Below are 22,762 nucleotides of genomic sequence, written 5' to 3' on the forward strand. Positions count from 1 at the left end.
TTACGCTTCCAATTTGAGTGCCACACTTCCATTTTGAGTTCCACACTTCCGTTTTGAGCGTTACGCTGAGGTCTGTCTGCTTTTGCTATTTATTTTGCGTTTTTGTGGCTCTTTTTGGTATGACTGTGTGGAACCCAGTTCAGCTACCAATAGATTGGTTGTGTGACTGCAGTGCATTGTTTATTGCTTTCGTTTTATGGATCAGTGGTCTCGTTAGATGGTAAAATTCACATTAAATTGCTGTTTTAGGGGTTGTTTTTAAAAGCCTGGAACGGATTAATCCATTTTGCATTACTTCCTATGGGAAAGTGCGCCTTGGTTTTGGAACAGACTTCCAGAATGGATTAAGTTTGAGAACCAAGGAACCACTGTAATAATTGTATACTTGTACCACCCTTCATCTGTCGATCTCAGGGCTCTGCTCAATACTGTGTTTCCTCCATTGCACCCGCCTGCTCTGGTCTCTCTTCCTCTCTCACATTCTCCCCTTCCCACTTCCAGCTTTCTCTCCTCCTGAGCTTCCCTTAGCGGGACTCTTTCACTTGATGAATTGACTACCCTCTTGTCCTCATCTAACCCCTACATGTGTCACCTTTATTCTGTTCCCTCCTGGATGCTGAGGCCACTCCTTCCCTGCCCCCCTAATTATATATCCTTTCTATCACAGAATCCTGTGGGTTGAAAAGCCTCATATAACCTACATGCTTAAGTCTAATGAATGCATGAAGGTTTTAAGGCCATAGAGAAAGCTGTCCTTGCCAGGCTTAGCTCACCTTGGGAAGGACTACATAATCAAAACTTTGTTCCTTTCCAGTCTACCGGAGAAGCTCAGCGTGTGAGGAGGTCTGAGCTAGTTGCTGTAGCTCAGAACGCATGGCTTTCACAAGCCATTGTTGTGTTCCTTGACCAATAATTTAGGAATTGTCACCACTTTGGAACTAAGCCAAGTTTTACTGCCTGTGTGTCTTTTCTGACTGGTGTATGGAAAACCACATGAACCTGACCTTTGGGGGGAAAATGTAAGTAAACCAATTTTTAACTTACTAAACATGTGGTCTTTTCCTTTGCTGGGGGAAGATGGAAGTTTTGGAACTCTCAAGGGGGTATTTTAAAGGTCTAACAGCCCATATTTTCACGCTTTGCCTTGCTGTATATTTTGTGATTTTAAAGCTGTACTGGGGTTCTTTCACCAAAGAGTACTTGCCCCAAACCTGGATCTTGGCATCCAGGAATTCTAATTTAAAACCTATTTTTCCCCCTTGAACGAACATATCTATTCTGCTTTCAAATTCTGTGAGGGGTAAAGTACAGGGCCCAGAATTCTTTGAGGGGGCAAAATATGCTTCAAATGTGCTTCAAAGGTGTAGCAAATGCTACATGAGGTTTCAGCTGTGTGGTGGCCAACTGCAGAAGGGCTTGCTGGAGTCCACTTATTGCCTGAGTGACACCGTCTCCATCCTCACCCCAGGAAAATTGCAGTGTCTCAAAATACACTCGTTAAGCAGCAAATCTGTTCCATCAGATTCTTCTCACTGTGAAAATGAACCTGGCTCTGCAAACTCGATGGCAAAATCTTCCCCTGGTGGGAACAGACGCGTCAAACACCTGTGTAGGGTGAATGTCTGGAAAATGTGTCTATACATGGATAAAGGATTGCTCTACGAAGAGAAACAAAAATATCCACATTTTTATAGAGGACCTTATTTGCATCTAAGGGCTCCAGGTGCAACCCCTGGTATTTCACGTTAAAAGGGATCTAAACAGCTGCTGCTTGAGGCCCCAAGAGAACCACTGCCAGCCGGAGGATATCAGCCTTTGCCAACCTAGCGCCCACCCTATGTTTTTGGACTACAACTCCCATCAACTTCAGCCAGCACAGCATGATGGGAGTTGTAGTCCAAAACACAGATTGGTGAATGCTGGAGTGCATAGTTCCAAGTTGAAGAGCCCAGTAGGGCCTGACTCAGTACAGTGGCACCTCAGTTTACGAACTTAATCCGATCCGGAAGTCTGTTCTTAAACCAAAACCGTTCTTAAACTGAGGCACACTTTCTTTAATGAGGCCTCCTGCCGCCGGTGCCCTTCCACCGCTCAGATTCCGTTCTTAGACTGAGGTAAAGTTCGCAAACCGGGACACTGCTTCCGGTTTTGCGGAGTTCGTAAACCGAATCTTTGTAAACAGGACTGTTCTTAAACCGAGGTACCACTGTAAAAGGCATTCAGATCAATGTCATCTCACTTCACCTGCTCTGCTGACTGGTTCATATTAAGACCTAATTCCTTCAATAAGATTAATAACGGGAAACTTTAAGCAGGGTGTTGATTCTCCCTCATTATGTACTCGCTGCCTTTTATTTAATCGAGCAGTCGCAGTTCTATGCACCCTTGGATGCGATCCTACGAATGTTTACCTAGGAGGAAGCTGAACACACTGGGGATTTACTTCTGAGTAGGCTATGCTGCAAGCCTCCATAAAATCAGAGGGGCTCACTTCTGAGTAAACTGTGCATTAAGACTAGGCTGGGGGCATTTAAAACGTCGCCTCAATCAAAATAACAATTCCAGGTTCATCTAGCCACCTAACGTGTGAACCCGGCTGGCGTGGTGGTGGGGCTCAGAAGCAAGCCCTCCATCAACCCCCCCTGTTCCTAAGAAGCTCAATTTCCCACTTGCCAGTAGCAGATTAAAAAAAAAAAAAAACAGAAACGGGGAGGGACCTCGTCTGTCAGAGCCTATGTAGATTAACCTTTCAATTAGCTGTTATCAAGTCCTGTGTTTTAGAACCAGTCCTTGCGATCTGCGGCCATTTAGCATCAAGAAAGGTTTGAGGATTTTTTAAATAATTTTTTTTTTAGGGGGGAGGCAGAGCTGCGGGAGCGGGGAGGGCATGAACAATCCTAATTCTGCGTCCCTGTGTTTGAATATGTACTGAAACCTCACTCCCCAAATCCCAATCCACGACCTGATTGTTTGCTTGCAATCTTTTTTTGGGGGGGCCGGGGGTGTAAATATATTTCTATATATCTATGTTTCCGCACGTCTCTGTGATTTCCCCTCCCTTTTGGGGGGGTGGGGAGAATAAGAAGAGAGGCTTCGCAAAGGCGAGAGGAGGAGGAGGAGGGGACAAAAAGGTATTAATTTTTCCTCGTAATGTCGTTGCGTGCGATTTGGTGGGGCGCAAAAAAGAAAGAAGGGAAAGCTTTGATTGCAAAAATAAAAAAAAATATGGGGGAAAAAATCCCAAATCCGCTACATCGGGATTCCTCCCGCACTCTCTGTCTCTCTCGCCCCCCGCACCCCACCCCTTTCCCAATTTCCTTCTGGCTTCTACGTTTATTTGGGAAAAAGGGGGTGGCGGAGAGGGGGAAAGGGCTCGCGAGGGTGGTTGTGCTCCTGGCTCGGAGGGAAAAGACAGCGAAGAGCTGCCGCCGCTGCGATCGCCTTTTCTGGATGAGCAGCGGCAGCAGAGGCAGCATTCCGCCCGAACCGCTTCTGCAGAAACATCCCCGAGCAGAGAGAAAAGGAAAAAGGTCGATTTGCAAGCTGCAAAGGTTGGGGAGGGACGGGGGGCAGAGAGCCTGCAGCAAGGAGGTTATAGAGTTGCAGGAGCGCGTATATGTATATATATATATATGGGTGTTGGATCGCTTTCGGGAGCTGCATGGCAAGGTTGCAACGTCCTGCAACAATGTCTATTCGTCCTCCCCCCCCCCACTCCCCTCTCTGCTTTTCCGAGCTCCGCGGGAAGGGGTTTGTTGACGATCCGTGCGGGGACTTTTGCAAAGCTTTCTACCAGGCGGAGAGGCCCGTGCACGTGTTTACAGGCACTTCTGCCGGCTCCGCGCGATTGTATTGTAGTGGCCCTTTGCATTTCGAGGGCGGAGGGGGTGGGGGGTGGACAAGTCGCGGAGGCAGCAGCAGCAGGCTGGGCTGGGAGAGCGGCGGGGCGGTTGCCGAAAGCAATCTGGTGTGTGCGTGCGTGTTGCATCCCCCCCCCCACACCGTGTGTCTTTCTAGGCAGCGATTGTTTTCTGCAGAAAATGGGCGGGTTCGGGGGAGTCCCGGGTGCATTGCAATATAGCTGGGAGGTTTGCGTGTGCATGCATGCATGCATGCATGTATATCGGTGGCGGTGGACTTGCATATGGTCGTGTAGCTGGGAATCAATTGTACGCTACGCCGCGGTCGTGCGAAGGGTTGCTGCTGCTGCCGGTGCCAGGCACCTTAAGGGGAGGCGGGTTTCCGAATCGCGATGAGGACATGTTTGTTTTTTTAGTCTCGCCCGACCGGGTGGATAGCAAAAGGCTCCGGCGGCACGTGGCGTGAAACTCAAAGACTTAAGCGGGCGCTTATTAGTGTGTGTCGCGCGCCCGTCCGCTCCAGGCACGCTTAAGCGGTCTTCTCGCCCTCCCTTCCCGCGATAGGGGGGCTCTGCCGCTTTAAACTTCAGCGGGGGGTGTGTGTGGAGGAGAAGTGGCTTGATGGACAGCCGCCGCGGCCTATAAGAAGCCTATCTGTGCCGTCTCGTTTCCTCTTCCACCTTCCCATTCGTAACCGTTCTCCAATGAGAACCGAGGACAAGGCGGCGCTCCGCGTTCCGAGGAGCCTTTGCCACAGAAGTGCGTTCCCACCCTCTCCCTTAAGAGGCGTGATTGACGCTTCGCGCCCTCCAATCGCTGCGGACGCGTCGGAGAAAGATGTGAGGGGGGGAGTAAGGCGGGGATGATGGACAGGGCTGCGTCGCCAATGAAGGCGGCTGCGTACCCCTGGTGAAGCGGGGCTTTACCCCAGCCTTCTCGAGGAGGCGGGGGACGGCAAGGTAGGGATGCGCCGCGTTGATTGCGAGACAAAATGGCGGCGGCTTGAAAAGGCGAGAGCGGCGGCGCGGAGGAAAGCTCGCTGTCGAGGGCGCCGGCAGCAGGGGGCGCAGCTGCGGCAGCTCCCGGCCGTGGCTCCTCCCTCGTGGGCCGCTTCCCAAGCCGCGGGGGCGGGTCGCGAGGGCCGCCCGCCGCCGGTGAGGTGAGTGGCGGGAGTGAGGCGGCCGGCCTTCGCCCCGCGGGGCTGAGGGGAGGATCCGCCGGGGCGCCTGAGGGAGAGAAGGCGGGCGGGGGAGCCAAAGGAGGAAACAAGCAGGGGAGGTGTCTGAAAGTTAACTAACTGGGCTGCCTATGAAGTGAATGTCAACCACCTTATTATTGTTGTTGTTATTATTTATTTTAATTAATTAAAGTGCGTTTTTCTTCGGCTTGCCAGCCATACTTTGCCTTGACTCGTGTGGGTTGTTTTTTGTTTTTGCGGTGATATTGGACTCGGTATGGAATTGCTTACCTTGTGCTTCCCCCTCCCTTTTTTTAATAAGTAAGAGTTTAATTGAACGAGGACATCAAATGGGAAAGGTATATATCATTGTAAGAGTCTGAAGTTAACTAATTGGGCTGAATATAAAGTGAATATCAAAATTATTATTATTATTATTATTATTATTATTATTATTATTATCACCACCACCATTATTATTATTAAAATGCGTTTTTCTTCAGCTCGCTAGACATACTTTGTCTTGATTCGTGTGGGGTTTTTGTGGTAATATTGGACTCAATCCTTTTAAAAAAGAAGAGTTTAATTGAACAAGGATGTCAAAAGGGAAAGGTACACAGTATATCATTATTAGAGTTGACGATCCCGATTCTGTATATACTGTATTTGCTCTATTTATTTTTTTATTTTTTAAAAAAGTATTTATACTTTTCAGATTTATACATTTCACTAATTTTACAATCATTTTTACATTTCCAAACTTGACTTCCTCCCCCCTCTTTCTGCGGTCCCTTAAATATATTTTAAATGTCTTCTGCATATACAAATTAACGTATTTACCATATTTACCCTAATGCTCACCTTTTTGGGCCAAATGATGGTCGATTTGGTTACATGTTCGCTGGCATAGATGCCCTTTTTTGGAGGGATGTTTCAAGATTCCGAAAACGGAGGTACGCATTAGGCTCGATGGGGCATTAGGTTTGAGTAAATACGGCATATTACCTATTTAGCCCGCCGTAGTTGTGTAAATGTGCTCCAAATATTGTCGTACTTGGCCTTTGTTTGTTGTTTACGTTGACTGATGTGCTCTGCATTTTGCTATTTTGCATTTTTCACTTGTGTAGGATTGTGAAGTGCTGGACGTTTCGTTCGCAAGTCACTTTGGCCACACTTTGGCGTGGAAAGTGGTATATGAGTGAAGTCAGTTTGTCAGTCCCGTAAATGGCGCTTGGAGGAGGAGGGCAGGAATTGGGAGGTGGAGAAGGAGGGCTCTGGCGGTTTTAATTTTAGAAAAATGAAAGCTGAAAGTTCAGCAAGAGGGCTTGAAGCATCCCTAAGGAGACTTGTCTGAGATTACATGGCAAGTCCTGCTCCCTTCCCTCATTGGCTCCCATCAAAACATAGCAGGTGTATGGTCATTATTATTCATAACTTAATTTAGAACCTACGATGATTGCAAGGATGTAACAAAAATATGCCATTTATGTGTGTGTGTGTGTGTGTCTGTCTGTCTGTCTATCTATTTTTCTAAACATGACTGTAAATATCAATATTGTAAACATTATCCAAAAATTAGAAAATGCTGATTTACCACATACAAAAAACTCCTCAATATTTATATTGTAAATAAATGGAATTCTCTAATTGAATTCATGGAGATTATTTATTTATTTTTAAAAATCTGTATTGTTTGGTATAATCCAATATTTATAATTCTGTAAGTTTATACAGTACTCCTGCCCTCCATTTTTGTTGTTTGTTTACCAGCCATTCTTTCACTGTTGGCGGTGACCTGTTTTTCCATTTTTGCAAAACCAGAAGAGTCACAGCTATTAAATTCTTTATTAAGTCCTAGTGCTTGACCTGTTTATATTATGACTATGAGATGTCATGACTGATATAACCCCCCCCCCCAAATATTTTAATTGATTGGCAACTCCACCCAAATGCTTCACATCTGCCTTTGAGGCTTCATGTCTCCAAGCACTCTCCACTGCATGTATTTGGTCTGTGGCGTCATGTACCATTGATAGAATAATTTATAATGGTTTTCTCTTATGTGTACACATAGAGATAATTTTGGTTCTTGATATAATTTCCCCCTCAGCTCTCGTTCAGAGATTTTTCTACCAATTATTTTATCAACTCTTCCCCCCCCCAAGAAAACCTGTGCCTAGTTGTGAATTCACAGGTTATCCAATAAGACATAGATCATGGATTAAAAACCTATTCAAGGCTTTCTTTTTATGATACCCTCAAAAGTTCTTACTACACTTGCCATGTTATTCCTTCTTATATTTTCATCTATATTGTTTCTTTATTGAAACATTACGCCATTGGACCCATTTGAAGAATTTCATTAAGTGTTTTGCAGTGTCAGTTACTTAAAGCTTCCGTATATATTATTATATATAGTTGCTTATCCAATTAAACACTGGGTTTTAAAATCATTAAAAATGAAGGTTGAAAGTAAAGATAACTTGGGTGTTAACACTGTTACTAAACCATTGGGTGTTGGTGTTAACATAAAAAATTGAGCATTCATCCTGATCTGTTTGCAGAAAGTTTGTGGAGAGGTTAGACAATGTTGTCTATTTATCGAGCATGATTTATTTATGGGGAAGGTAGATGGCATGCCAAGCAGTTGTTATCCCACACTTTTCACTGGATTTATCTTGTCACTTTCCTTATCGCTAAAAGTCCTTTGAGTGGGGAAGCATGCTTGTAGCACGAGAGCATCAGATCAGCGTTAATTGTGCAACCTGAAGTAGTTGGTGTCTTACTGATTCTCACCCGAAAATAGTTGGAGTCTGGAAGTGCCTTGTGATAGGATATATGTATAATAGGTTCTGGGGTGGTTTTTGTTAGGATTGCGGCACAGGAGAGGGAAGAGTTTAACCCTTTCCTTCTCCAGCCTCAGTTCTGACAAAGATTTTCCTGTCAGTCCTAGAAAAAAAAGCTTCCATTGGCAGGATGGGAGCTTTTCCCTGTAAAGCTAATAACAGTGTGTGTGTGTGTGTGTGTGTGTGAGAGAGAGAGAGAGAGAGAGAGAGAGAGAGAGAGAGAGAGAATTCCTGCAGAGCAAATCTTTCCTTGGTTGGAACATGTGAAGTGGCATGGGAATTCTGTTTTAGCTCACCCACACGTGAAATGAATCACCTGATGCTTCAGCCATGACACCATTTCACAGGCTACTTATGTGAAAGGGCACTGTGTGATTAAAGGGGTGTATAGGCTCCCCTGAACCTGCCTGCTAATGCACGAATGAATGCCTGTCGGTTTCCCTGCCTCAGGTATCCATGCTAATGCTTTGGTGGCAGCAGTAGGACCCAGAGAATTGCAAGTGTTGTCAAGGGGTAGGGGCATGGGGCCCCACAGCCTCCTTAAAAATCATTTGATGCCCCTTCATGTAAGTAAAGAATAAAGGCAGCTACAGTTTCTAACCAGCTGATCACTCTTCTCGTTATAGAGGTCTCCAACATACAGTAGAGGTTTTCCCAATACTCTCACTGTGTCCTGTGAGCGTTGCACATGGAAGCATGATATCCTCCCTATGTTCCACTTTCAGGAGGAAAGGATTTTTGAGAATTGGAGTCCATGCACATCAAAACTCCCTCTCTGGTTGACTGATGTGTGTTCCTATTTGCTCTCCTGCTGTGTGTTTACACACCTCCCAGCCAGAGGTACTAAACTGAACCTTGATGTGAACTAACTCCATTGAAAAGCCTTGTCTTTGAGTTGCTTGGATGGCAGTCTTTGTAGTGGTTCATTCATATATGAAAGCCACCACTCAATTTTGCAGCTGTTTACTATCACCTTTAACCACTTCAATTTTGATTTTCAAAAGTTAGAAAAGATGAGTCCCATGAGCGACTGGTGTGTAACTGAAGGCAGCCCTGTTTAGGGAAGCTTTTAATGATTAATAGACTATTGTATTTTAATATTTTGTTGGAAGCTGCCCAGAGTGGCTGGGGAAACCCAGCCAGATGGGCGGGGTATAAATAATAAATTATTATTATTATAACTAATTAGCCTTAGAAAATTATTTTTATATGTTTTTCGAGTGTGAGTTTATGAATTGCAAAATAAAAGCTATGTAGAATGACCTACTCTACACCTTTAGGTGCCTGCCATCAACTGCTGTACCTATAATTTGTGACTTAACCTGGATTTAATCTGTAGATGCTTTTACCTCTGAAAAGTCTCCCTGATGTTGAGAGTGAGAATTCTTACTGCCTTATAATAATTTGTAACAAGCATGCTTGCTTATTGTCAGGTTCTTACAAAAGGGAGCAATTGCAGTGGTGCCAATGGAGAACAACATGGTGCTATTCATCCAGCCCCCTCCAAAAACCCCCACATTGCTTCAGTAGATCTCATATCATGTGGTCCAATGACCCCAATGTGCAATGATGATGGATCAACACAAATTTATTGACTTCATAGAGTCTGTCACTGTGTGTTGTAACCTGAATCAGTACTCTGACTGCACTGCAAAGACCCTGCTATATGTATTGAGGAATTTATTGGCAACAGTGACACTGTTTATGTGAAAGTAGTGCAGTAATATAAACTTACAAATGACTTTACAGCTATGGTTGCCTTCATTGGATGGATAACTTTTTTATCTCTCTTGCCCCAGCTGTAATACTATCAGACTTGCTGTTTTTGATTAGCAGTTTACTCTTAAGTACACTTATTATGGAGTAAGTCTGATTGAACTCAGTATAACTTACTTCTGAGTAATTGTGTTTAGATTGCACTGCGGGAGTTATGGAGGGCATTTTTTTTATTGCTCAGACTTCTCACAGAGTTTAAATTGCCTCAAAACTGAAACTTATTTATAAAATTGATTCTCTAATTGACTAGAGCAGCAAGGTTCTATAATTAAAACTGAACTTGTCTTGGGTAGAATTTGCATATTCTGTTAGCTGTATCGCAGAGGAAGGTGAAATGTCTATCCTTGCTGAATTCAGAGATCTAGTTACCAGCAGAGTTCTTGGCTTCTTTCCATAGTTCCTAGTCCATTTGGTTGAGGATTTCAAGTGTGGGTACATGTAGACCGGCATGTGTCCCGTTGTGCCAGAAGTGGTTTAGTCATGGTGGCCACATGACCCGGAAAGCTGTTTGCAGACAAACGGCGGCTCCCTCGGCCTGAAGTGAGATGAGCGCTGCACCCCATGGTCGCCTTTGACTTAACTGTCCAGGGGTCCTTTACCTTACCTTTACCTTAGACTGACAGCATTGTGGACCGTAGCTGAGGTTTTCTACGTATGTTTAGGATAACTCAGGGGTTCATTGAAAGGTTTCGCAATTAGAAGTTCAGTAATGGCGGACAAGATTCCCTGAAAGACAGCTTGTTTAACAACCACTATTTTGTCAATAGGTCTGTATAGTGAAGAGTTGGGAACAATTGCCAGGTCTCCTGGGCCTTTCTGTGCCCCGCGTAAATTAAGTATGAAATCTTAGAACATTCCCCAGACTCCTCAGCAAGACTCAGGGGTTACTCCAAAGGTAAATTGATGTGGAAAAGGTTCTCAGAAGGTATAAATCTTGAAAATTGCCATGCTAGGTTGATGGGCATGAATAGATTTCAACCTGGAGAATGGAAGAGAAGTTGACAATCAGCATCATTAGTGTTGATGTTGAAAATGTTACTGTAGAAATTATGGTCAATGTTCTGATGAGATAAAGAAGAGTGCTTTGCCGTAATGCCTTGTTGTTTACGAGCTGGATCAGAGTGGTAGGCTTTGCCTCTGGAGTTTTTGTAGAATCCAAGATCAGTGTTGGTGCCTGCAATGTGAGTCAGTATGCATAAGTATGCAGCCTAGGATTTACAAATTGCATGAAGGCTGCAAATCTAATGGGACCTGAGAGTAAGTGTGTATAAAACCTAGTGGGATTTCCTTTTGAGAAAACATGATTCTGACTGGTTTCTTGGGAAAGTAGATACTCTTTGCAGACAAGTACACACTATTTTAGCTAGGTAAGTTAGAAGATCTATCTTCTAATGGATTTTCAACTGCTTCTTGATACCAGGTCTGGAGTGTAAATTTAAGGGAGGAATGTGTAGCATGCCTGGGCAGCATGCCTTCACAAATTTTAGTTAGTAGCTTCAACATCTTGGCTATGCATGACCTGTAGAGGTGGAATTTTAAAAATAAAATTGTATACATCTGCATTCTTGCTGAGCGTTGGACTTTTGTTTTAAAGAGACTAACTACATGCATCTTTTTAAAATCACTTTAGGCTTTTGTGAAGACTCGGAGATACTTGAATTGCCAAGAAAGAAAAGTCCATCAAATTGCAGAGATGTATTCCATCTGGTATAGCAGAACAATTCCAACTTTTCATGTTGGTTAAGGATTTTAAAGAAACATTTGCATCATCTCTTTTTTATGATATCCTAAGGATGGATTCCTGAGTTGGTGTTACAGTGCATGAAGAGGTCTTCCTGTGTTGGAACTTATTGGAATGCTCACTAATAGGATTAGAGAGGAACTCTATGGGTAACACTTGCTCTCGAGAAATTACTGGTCAACCATGGTAAAACTTGCCAACCCACTTTACACAGAGTGGATTCTTGAAGCTATACAAAAAGTTAAAAGGCAAAAACAGAGACCATCTGAAGAGAGAATTTGTCATGCTGTGTGCGCATCCCATGGATTAGATAAGAAGACTGTTTCAGAACAGCTGGAGCTAAGTGTCCAAGATGGTTCTATTCTCAAAGTTACCAACAAAGGCCTTGCTTCCTACAAGGACCCAGATAATCCTGGGCGTTTCTCATCTGTTAAACTGGGTGAGCTTTCTAAGCCTGCTAAAGGATCTAGGGGAGCTTGTAATGAGCTTCGGAATGTGGATTGGAATAAACTTCTGCGCAGAGGAATTGAAGGGCTCCAGGAACCAAATGGCTCATCACTCAGAAACATAGAAAAATACCTGAGAAGTCAACATGATCTTGCAGGTATTTTCAACAACCCTGTGTTTCAACGGAGATTACGATTGGGGGCCAAACGCGCTGTAAATAATGGGAGATTATTGAAAGAAGGACCTCAGTATAGGGTGAACTATGGTAGCCTGGAAGGCAAAGGAACATCTAAGTACAGTTCTTTTCCAATGTCTCTCCCACCTGTCAGTCTTTTGCCTCATGAAAAAGACCAGGTAAGTGTGAAAAGATTATATCAATGCAGGCATGTTCATTTGGGGGGTTTCACAGGAAACATTAATATGTGTTGCTTATATTTGAGGAAGTTTCACTTTTCTATTATTAGTAAGCTTTATTGCCTCATTTAGAGAGGTTTTCCTTAATGTTTTAAGATTTTTTTATTATTTTTAGGTGGGCAGTAGTTCTATTTGAGAAAATAAGTGTCTTGGAGAGCTATTGGGCTCTGCTGCTCTTCAAGATTTGTGCCAATTGAAGCAAATGTATAAAGTTTGGAAATCTGAAGAACCATAGTCTTCTACATGTGTAATCACCCCACCTCATTAAAAATGTGTAGCTTTGTAGATAAACTATGGGCTCTTCAGTGATTGAAATTTAATTCTTAATTGTGCAGAAATTGCTGCTACTTATGTGATGTCATTGCTACTTGCACTGCGGGATGTGGTGTGATGGGCAAGGATTTTGGAATTTGTGTGTGTATCTTAAGTGTAAGAGGAAATAACCCTTTTTAGCTTTTGACACCTTGAAGATTCTTCCTATATTCTCATTTTCTGTCTGTTCTAGAGCATCCATTTCTGTTTGTTATGTTACACTTCATTCCAGCTGAGGAATCTAATGGAATACTGAATCCTTTAATGCTGATGGTTTCTCTCTGTGATATTTGACTGGACTTAACCGTCTAGGGATCCTTTACCTATCTACCTGCTTCACACCTGATGTCATATATGCTTAGGTGTAGGGCCTGTGGGCATGACTTAGCCAAAGCAGCCTTACAAGCACATGCAGAGGCCTGGCAGGCATGGTTAGGTTAGGGCAGGCCCTAATTGGGTTCCCTTCCCCTTGCTGTAGTGGAAGCAAAGGAACCTTAGAATTATTTCATCTTTTGGCATTGGAAGGGGAAACATGCACAGTTCTTATGCCTATATGTTTTCCTGTCTGCTGGGAATCGAAACTCCAGAATGGCAATGTCTGGGTTGGAGCTGTGGCAGAAGGGTTAAGATACCTCCCTACCAGGAGTTGACAGTTGTTGCTGGCCTAATCATATATAACATCAGGTGTGGGGCGGGTGACTGGTTAAGGAACAATTGGGACCTTAGGGTGAACTTGTGATGGTTCCTTTGCAAGCAGGACTTACTGTCAGTGTCAATTAGCTAATGTAATAATGACATCAGGCGATTGACAGGTGCCATCAGCCAAGTGGGGGGGGGTTAAGGATCTGGCCGGCCGGATCCAGTTCCCCACCCCTTCCCTAGGATTACCTCTGCCTCACTAGTTGATTGTTTGGCAGGGATCCTTGGTGGACCATAGCCAGGAACCAAAGAATAGCATAACTAGTTTATACCCAGGCAGACTTTGAACTTATTGACCAAAAGCTCCCTCTACCACAAATGGTACCTTGAAGTTCCCTTTGCTTTACAAAACAATCTATGATAAGGTGGAATGTGGTACGAGCTTAAATCCAAGCCCATCTTTTATAAAGCCAAGTTAGAAAAGCTATTATAAAAACAAATTTCACTGTTTAATATTGAAGCCCAATATGGTAAAAACATGATCATTTCACACACTTTCTATGTATTGTTATATTTGGCAAGGAAACACATTTTTACTGAAAATCCACAATATGTGTCTTGTAGTACAGTGGTGCCCCGCAAGACGAATGCCTCGCAAGACGGAAAACCCGCTAGACGAAAGGGTTTTCCGTTTTGGAGGTGCTTCACAAAACGAATTTCCTATGGGCTTGCTTCGCAAGACGAAAATGTCTTGCGAGTTCCTGCGGTTCCCCCCCCTCCCCCCCTTTTCCCCAAGCCGCTTATCAGCTGATCCGCTAAGCCGCTCAACAGCTGATCCGCTAAGCCGCTAAGCCGCTTATCAGCTGATCCGCTAAGCCGCTAATGGGCTTGCTTCGCAAGACGAAAAAACCGCAAGACGAAGAGACTCGCGGAACGGATTCTTTTCGTCTTGCGAGGCACCACTGTACTACGAGGCTTCTTACTTTAACTGTTAAGTTTTATTCTTGCCAGTTCATTTAATACAAGAGTGGATAAATGGAGGACCACTTGCAATTTTGGTTGGACCGTGTGATTCCTGCTGGTTGCTGGGATTTTTGCAAAGAATGTTGGATTCAGGAGTTTTAAAAATACAAATTTGCATATAGTGTATTTTAGTGGTAGTCTGTGTATTGTAGTTTTGCACTTCCATTAGTTCACTTTCCGCCCATGTTTGTGTATATGTGTGTGTGTGTGTGTATACACATCTGTCAGTTTCTCTTCTTTTTTAACAAAGCAATATTATGCTCAGGGTGTCCACATGTAAATATTGTTCAGAGAGGGTACAAGTTCAAAATCCTACAGAGGAAGTGGCTGCAACAATAATGGGAAGTGCTATGTTCCCTTGAGCAGTTATGATGACACTGACTCCCATGTCAGAATGTAAAATGTATGTGGACATTCTTGAAGTCCCAAGGAAGAAATGAAATATCCCATATCTACTTTCTTTTCACACCTTAGCTATACTGCTTGAAGAGCATGTAGAATTTAGCTAGCAGATGAAATAGTGTGGTTTGGCATATTTATACAGCTTGCACTTACATGTTATACACACGTGTTATGCAGGAACGTGGCTTAAAGCCAACTTTTGCAGCTGCCAAAGCACAGCATATAATTTTATATATTAATGGATGGTATGGACTTAAGTGAATATCGCTTTGCACACATTCCAATTTTATTGTGTAATTTTTCCATGTTAACTCAAAAGCACTTCATAAAGCCATGAACCTTTTTTACCTTACAGCAAATGATCATTCTTCTTTCTAGATTTCATAGAATCACAGAATTGTAGAATTGGAAGGGATCCAAGGGTCATCTAGTCCAACTGCCTGCGGTAGGGATCCTGCCAATGTAGGAATCCCAGCTAGATCATACATGACAGATGGCCATCTAACTCCTTGCTTTAAAACCATCAAGGGAGGAAAGCCCACTACCTCTTGTGTAAGTCTGTTCCGCTGTTGAACAGCTCTTACTCTCAGAAAATTCTAACTGATGTTTGGTCGGAATCTCCTTTCTTGTAACTTCATTACTTCAGGTTCTAGCCTCCAGAGCAGGAGAAGACAAATTTGCTCCATCCTTCATGTAACAGCCCTATTTGGTGTTGGCTATTCTATCTCCTCTCAGTCTGCTCTTTACCATGCCAAACATACCCAGTTCCCTCAACTGTTCCTCATGCAGCTTGGTTTCCAGACCCTTTATCATGTCCACACGTCCCAGCTTGTCAATCTCCTTGTTAAATTGTGCCCAGAACTGGACACAGTACTTCAGGTGTGGTCTGTGATCTAGACACTATACTTCTATTGATACAGCCTAACATAGTACTGTATTAGGTTTTTTTGCTGCATCACACTGTTGACTCATACAGTGGTACCTCAGGTTAAATACGCTTCAGGTTACATATGCTTCAGGTTACAGACTCCACTAACCGAGAAATATTACCCGGGTTAAGAACTTTGCTTCAGGATGAGAACAGAAATGGTGCAGCAGCGGCAGCAGGAGGCCCCATTAGCTAAAGTGGTGATTCAGGTTAAGAACAGTTTCAGGTTAAGAGCAGACCTCCAGAATGAATTACATTCTTAACCCGAGGTACCACTGTATTAAGCTTGTGGTCTACTAAGACTCCTAGATCCTTTTCACATGTACTACTAGCAAGCTAGGTGACCCCCATCTTACGTTTGTGCAGCTGGTTCTTCCTAAGTGTAGAACTTTCTTTGTCTCTATTGAAATTAGTTTTGCCCCAGTTCTCCAATCTATTAAGGTCATATTGAATCCCAATTCTGTTTTCAGCGGCATTGGCTACCCCTCCCAGTTTGGCGTCATCTGCAGATATGATGAGCATCCCCTAAATTCCTTCATCCATCATTTATAAAGATGTTGAACCACAATGGGCCCAGGACAGAACCATGTGGCACCCCACTTGTTACTTTTTTCCAGGATGACAAGGAACTCTTAGTGAACACTATTTAGGTTCTGTCAGTCAACTAACTACAAATCCACCTAACAGATATCTCATCCGATCCACATTTTACCAGCTTCTCCATAAGAATATCATGGGGGACTTCATCAAAAGCCTTATTGAAATCAATATATACTACATCCACAGCATTCCCCTGACCCACCAAGTTTGTAACTTATCAAAAATAGAAATGAGTTTTGTCTGGCATTACCTGTGACCAAAACAGAACCTTCCCAATAGATATAACTTTGTGGCTTTTAAAAAAGAAGTAAAGCTATCATTTAGGGCCATACTGCATGTTGAGTTGCAGCTTTCAAATTTATTTTTATGAAAGTAGCTGCAGCTGGAGTTGATCAGGGCTTTTGTAGCATCTCTGAAACAAATCCCAGCCCCAGTAGTTATTAGCCATGAAGGTGAAGACTTCAAACAAGTTTTAAAACCTTAAACCCTGCAAGTTATTCATTCTGTGCCAAACAGCAGATATTTTTTTATTTTTTTTGGGGGGGGGAATCTTGTCCACAGCTTTACCATCCTCTCTCAACACTGTGATCCAAATTCTGATCTCTGGTGCAGCAGCTTTTATAAACTATAAGCACAGGTAATTTGGACCGTAGACAATGAAATACGGGTGTCTAACCTTATTTAACTTCTGGTTCATGGTTGTCATGATTGAATGATATTTATATTTAACCTGTGGTAAGTGGGATTTGTTTAGAGTACATACTGGAATTCTGACTGTCTTACTTCCATCATTTTTGAATAGCAAGAGCATTTTTAGAGGTAATAATACAAAGATTGACTTAACCTGATTATTTTTACTTGAAAAGTACTGGAGGAGGAAACATTTTTGAAAGCTTTTTGAAATGTTTCAGATAATAAAATTAAAGAAAAATGGTAGAGGTGGGAGCTTCTTATGTTTAATGTGAAGCTTATTATGTTAAGCTGACTTACAAGACTTAAATAAATCATTTTATTCATTACTAATTTTTAAAGAGAATTTTGCCTTGGGAATTCTTATGTTGATAAGGTCATTGTGTACAAAGGGTAGATGACACAGCTATAGTGTTTCCCTTGTCTCTTTTTAAGTATAAAAGTTTGCTCTGTGTAGTTTGTAGCAGTGAGACCGGGCATCTGTTCAGCAAACGGGAGTAATCAAAGCCGCTTACCAAGTCATTGGCTAAGGATGCTTCTTAAAATTTCTGCAGAGTTCAGCCTTTTAAAAAAGCTGTTGCTAAGACACAAATGTATGCTGACATGAGGGCATGTCAGCATGCTTCCAATTGTTTTAGAAGCAGTTAGGCCTGTCGCTTTGCAGATGGTAGAAACTCTCTTCATAGTGGGTGGATGTGTGCTGATTATCTCATTGAATTAAGGTAACCTTTTGTCATTCATTGAGGTCCTCAGCTCAGGCACTGAACAGCTGCTCTAGGGTCTCTCACCCAACATCCTCCCCCCTCTTTTGTATGCAATGATTATGCTAAAGAGTGTCCAGGCTGGTGCCAGGTATTCAGCCTTGCACAAAATAAAACTCCTTTTAACACTACTGTGTATGATTAGTAAAAATGATTTGCAGGGTCCTATATTTGGCTGAATGATAGATAGCTCTTCCTCAAAAGAATTTGCAAGCCAAGTATACTGAATGTCTTTATACAAAGTAATTGTTTTTTAATAGAAAGATGGAAGGCTGACCTTTCCCTTATTTGTGTGGCTTTATGCTGCTGAAGTTCTCTGATTTTGCAATTTATTGGTTCCAGCTGGACTGTCTGTTTTTCTGTATATATTTGACTCCTCATATTGAACAGAACCAGTGCTACTATTTAGAACTAACTCTGCAAAAGAGTGCAGTACATATCAGATGAAAATGAAGAAGTCAATACTAGTGTGTTATGTATTGTTGTATGGTATGTATTCTTGAGGTCTGGAAGAACCACACTTTAGTCTTATGAGTGCTGAACAATAAAGTAACATTTCCAACTTCTGTATTCTTTATGAAGCCTGTATATTCCGGACTTGAGGAAATCAACCTGTCAGGTTTGGTAATAAAGCTGGCATGCCTGAAAAGAAAGCTTTCATAGTTATTCAGATGGTGTAAAAACATAAACCCGGGCCAGTGTGGGGTGTAGGAGCTTACAAATGGATGTGCTTCCTAAAAGCCCCCATCAACTTTCAGATTGACTAAGATTTATTTGGTGACTTGCTGCTTCTTTGCTTTCAAGTGAAAATGAGCAAATGTGTCTTTTATCGCACACTAAGTTTTTTTTAAAAAAGGACTAGGTAAAGATGCTTCATAGCCACATCGAAGTACTGATTGCCCATCCATTACACATTAGTGCATTTACTCAAGGTATGCCCTCGTTTTTTTGGAGCCTACTAGGGCTAAGGGTGTGACAGATTGCAACCTAAGCAGACTTGTGGACCTTTACCTTGTAAAATTATTATTTTAACCTCTCCCCCCCCCCCAAGTACCTTGAAGCGGAATAATCAAGGGCAGACAGAGCTTGTCAGCACTTTTAGTTGCCAGTCCCACTCCCCTGGTACTTTTGCCAGCTGTCCACAAAGCTGTTGGCGTGAGCCATCAATACTTCGAGGAATGGTGCAGCAGATGTCTTAAGCTAGGCAAAAAGATGCCAGGACTGGCTGAATCAAGTCTGGGCATGCAATAAGCATTTGCTCCTCTCCCCCCCACCCCCGCCCGCCAAATACTGGAGAGTTGGCTGTGCCAGAAATGTATGTGAGAGTGAGAACACAGTGTCTTAAAAGCTCCTTTAATTGTTTGCCAAGCCTCCCCCTCCCCAGATCAGAGAATAATAGTGTCTGCTCTGCAGGACTTTGCAGAAGCTTGGGCCAACACATTGCAGTTGGGACTTATTGGCAGTCATGAGAGCTTACATGTGCTTGCCTGTGCTGGTTGCAAATTCTGTGGAGTCTTTGCAAACAGGATGAACTGGCACTTCGTTGTATTCTGACTCTCTGTGCCATATAGCAGAGGTGGGGAATCTTTGGCCCTCCAGATATTGCTGAACTAAAACTCCCATAATCTCTAGCCATTAGCCATGATTGCTGGAGCTGTTGGGAGCAACATCTGGAGGACCGAAGGTGCTCCACCCCTGCCCTGCCATACAGGTGACAGTTTCCTGATGCAAAATGTTGGAGATCAGATTAAACATATCCTGGAAATTAGAAGATCTAAGTATTCCCTCTCAGCTTCGACAAATTGTTCTTTATGTGCTTTTAAAAAAGATCTATGTTTGGACTTTGCCGTCAGTTATGTACACTGAAGCATTATGCACACTGATATTAGTGTTTTGTGGTGCAAACATTTTGCAGGAATCAGGGTGGGTTTTTTTAAAACAAGGCAGTATAAATCAGTTTTCCAATTTTCCTGAGCAAGCATGCATTCAAATTAAAACATATTGGGTTGGATCCAGACTTAGTCATACTCAGACTTGTTCAGATGAATGGGTCTTGAGTTAGTCCCACTGATTTAACTGGACCTACATGTGTACCTGAGGGACGCGGGTGGCGCTGTGGGTAAAAGCCTCAGCGCCTAGGGCTTGCCGATCGAAAGGTCGGCGGTTCGAATCCCCGCGGCGGGGTGCGCTCCCGTTGCTCGGTCCCAGCGCCTGCCAACCTAGCAGTTTGAAAGCACCTCCGGGTGCAAGTAGATAAATAGGGACCGCTTACTAGCGGGAAGGTAAATGGCGTTTCCGTGTGCGGCTCTGGCTCGCCAGAGCAGCGATGTCACGCTGGCCACGTGACCCGGAAGTGTCTCCGGACAGCGCTGGCCCCCGGCCTCTTGAGTGAGATGGGCGCACAACCCTAGAGTCTGTCAAGACTAGCCCGTACGGGCAGGGGTACCTTTACCTTTACCTTACATGTGTACCTACATCCTACATCCAACCCATTGAGTTGTAACCTAAATGTATATTTCAGAACCTTTAATCTTGCAGCTCTCATGCCTTTTGTACTATAGAATCATGTCTTGCTCATAAACAAGGCATGCATACATGTAAGATACCAAGACTGCTTACTGCTTAAAGTCTTAAGATTCCATTCCATGTGCACCTTTAATTAATCTCCTTGGGGAGACCCGTTCTTGTGTTGCCACCCTACAGACCTCTCCTGGAGGAGGCACACAAAGAAAGGCCTTGGGTGATTAGAAACAAGCCCCACTGAATAAAGTGGAAGTTACTGCTGAGGAAGTTTGCATAAGGTTGGGCTTTAAAAGGTGTCACACACTGTCCATAAATAATATTTGTTAAATTTTATTTTATTTTTTTACTTGCTCCAAAATTGCTTTGGGACTTTTAAGTGGGAAATAATATACAAATTTAATAAACCTCCTTCATGAGATGAAAGTCACTGTGTGCTATCTTTCGTCAGTTGCAGGGGCTTAGGTAGTTTGTCATAAACTAGGAGTAAAAAAATCATTCACATAGGCTCAGTGGATGATCCTTGTGAGATGCAGAACATTACCTGGATTTCCTGTCATGGTTTGTTCGCTGCTGGCCCCAACATTAAGCTCTAAAGTGTGGACATCAACTGTTGTACCGTGCATGCTTTCCCCACAGCTTTTTCTATATAAAGAAGAGCAGCTTTTTTAAAATAAGGAAAAATTTTCAGTTTTAGTAAATTAATATATTCAGAATTCTTTTGAAACCATGTTAGTTTTATGGGACGGTATTTATAACTGAAATATGCATCTGCTTTTACTTTTTTTAAAAAAACAACCCACCCCAATTGTTTTTTTATCCACCCTGATAGGAACACTTCCTTCTCATAGAGATACTTACTTGGAATGCAAGTAATTTGCAGAAAGTAGCAAATTTGATTGATTTGGATATCAGTGTCTGTAGGGACTTCAGCTCAGTGGTGGAGTGCATGTTTTGCATGAACAAGATCCCTGATTCAGCTCTTGGCATTTCCAATGAAAGGTAGCAGAGCTAGGAAAAATATCTGAGGCCCCAGAGAGTCACTTTCAGAGAAGATAGCAAGTCTAGCACAGGACTGTCTATCTGAAACAATGGAGAAGGCAGTTTAATATCTTCATATGAACACTTCCACCTATGAACTCTTCCTGCCTTTTAACAATTATCAAAGCAGCTTTTAAAAAAATCCTTCTCATCTTTAGGAAGTGCTGGAAGGGGATTTCTTCCTATTTCTTAAGTTAACTAGTAAAGTGAATGCCATAATCTTTAACAGTACAGTGATGTGGATTGATGTACTTTTCATCCTAGTTGGCAGGGATATTGTTGCTCTTGGCAAAACACTTTTAGCTAATGACTGCCCTTCTGTTCTCTGTCCAAGGATACAGATTTCTATGTATAAAACCCAAGATAGATTATCTATTTATTGTTTATTATCATTCGCCTTCCATGCATATATATCTCAAGGGTGGTGTGTGCAATATAATAAAAATAAAAACTAGTTAAAAACAGCACAAAAATAACAAGGTGGATTTAAAAACAATTCAAAATACACATCCACGGCAGAGACCTGTTCATCCAGTTGAGAAAGCTTGTTGGGAGGAAATGTATTCAGTTGTTTCCAGAAAGTGCAGATATTGGGCGCCTGTCGTAAATTGACGGGAATACTGTTCCATAGAACAAGGGCAGTCATACCGAAAGCCCTGCTCTTGAGTTACCATAGAGTAGGTTTCTTATATCTTTGAAATGTGAAGTAGACTCTCTTCTGCAGACTGCAGTGACCTACTGACTTAATATGAAGGATAAGATGGTATTTCAAGTAACCTGGTCCTGAGTTGTACAGGGCCTTATATCAAAACCCTGACTTTGGCCTGGTAGCGGATTGGCAGCCAGTTCAAATCCCGCAAGGAAGGAGTTAGATGCTGGTGGTTGTTTGACCCCACAAGCAGTGAAGCTGCTGCATTCTGCTTCAGCTGCATTCTCTGAACCAAATTCAACAGTAACCTCAAATAGAGCACATTGCAGTAAGGTTGAGGTTATAAGTGCATGGACAACTGCTGTTAAACGTTCCTGATCCAGGAATGGTGATAGCTGTCGTAGTAGCCCAAGCTGGTAAACGGTACTCCTATCAACTGAGAACACTTAAACCTCCAGTGACATCCACAAGAACTTCCATACAATGCATCTGCTCATACAGAGAGAGTGCAACACAGCCTCATGTTTGTTGTTGTTGTTGTTGTTGTTGTTGTTGTTGTTGTTGTTGTTTTTCTCCTCGGCCCCTCTGCATTTTTTCCTATCTACTCTGATGGGAAACGTCTGGAAAACTTAACAGCATCTTTACTATTTTGTGACATTTTGTTTTGCCTAAATGTATTGTCCTGATAAGGATATTGGAACCTTTCTTATAGGTTAACATGTCTAACAACTTTAAAATAAAATAAAAAACTTTTAAAACCCTGTATAAATTGGTTTCGGCAATTACTTGTCACTTGTAGACCTGCAAGATTGATAAGTGTGTTCCTATAGACTACAATCACAGGGGCTAAATATATTAATTTATGGTACTTGAAGGTAAATGAATCTCATGCTGCTCTTTAGCCTAATCTGTTACTGTAAAAACTGTACCACTCAA

General features: G+C 42.7%; 1 protein-coding gene across 9 annotated transcripts in view; it reads left to right on the forward strand.

Moving 5' to 3' along the window:
- Positions 1-2,691: 2,691 nt before the first annotated feature.
- Positions 2,692-22,762, forward strand: part of KAT6B (lysine acetyltransferase 6B) — an 87,962-nt gene continuing 67,891 nt past the window's right edge. For 2 of the 9 annotated variants that reach the window (XM_053388075.1, XM_053388079.1), the window contains exons 1-2: positions 4,853-5,019; positions 11,290-12,201. In XM_053388075.1, the coding sequence (XP_053244050.1) occupies positions 11,584-12,201 (618 nt within the window). In that variant the 5' untranslated portion in view covers positions 4,853-5,019; positions 11,290-11,583. Of the gene's footprint in view, positions 2,823-3,108; positions 3,132-3,371; positions 3,531-4,851; positions 5,020-11,289; positions 12,202-22,762 lie in introns of those variants that run through there. The other 7 variants (XM_053388073.1, XM_053388074.1, XM_053388072.1 and 4 more) reach the window with 7 other exon arrangements.

Source organism: Podarcis raffonei, chromosome 5 (assembly GCF_027172205.1).
Source record: "Podarcis raffonei isolate rPodRaf1 chromosome 5, rPodRaf1.pri, whole genome shotgun sequence".
NCBI lineage: Eukaryota > Metazoa > Chordata > Lepidosauria > Squamata > Lacertidae > Podarcis > Podarcis raffonei.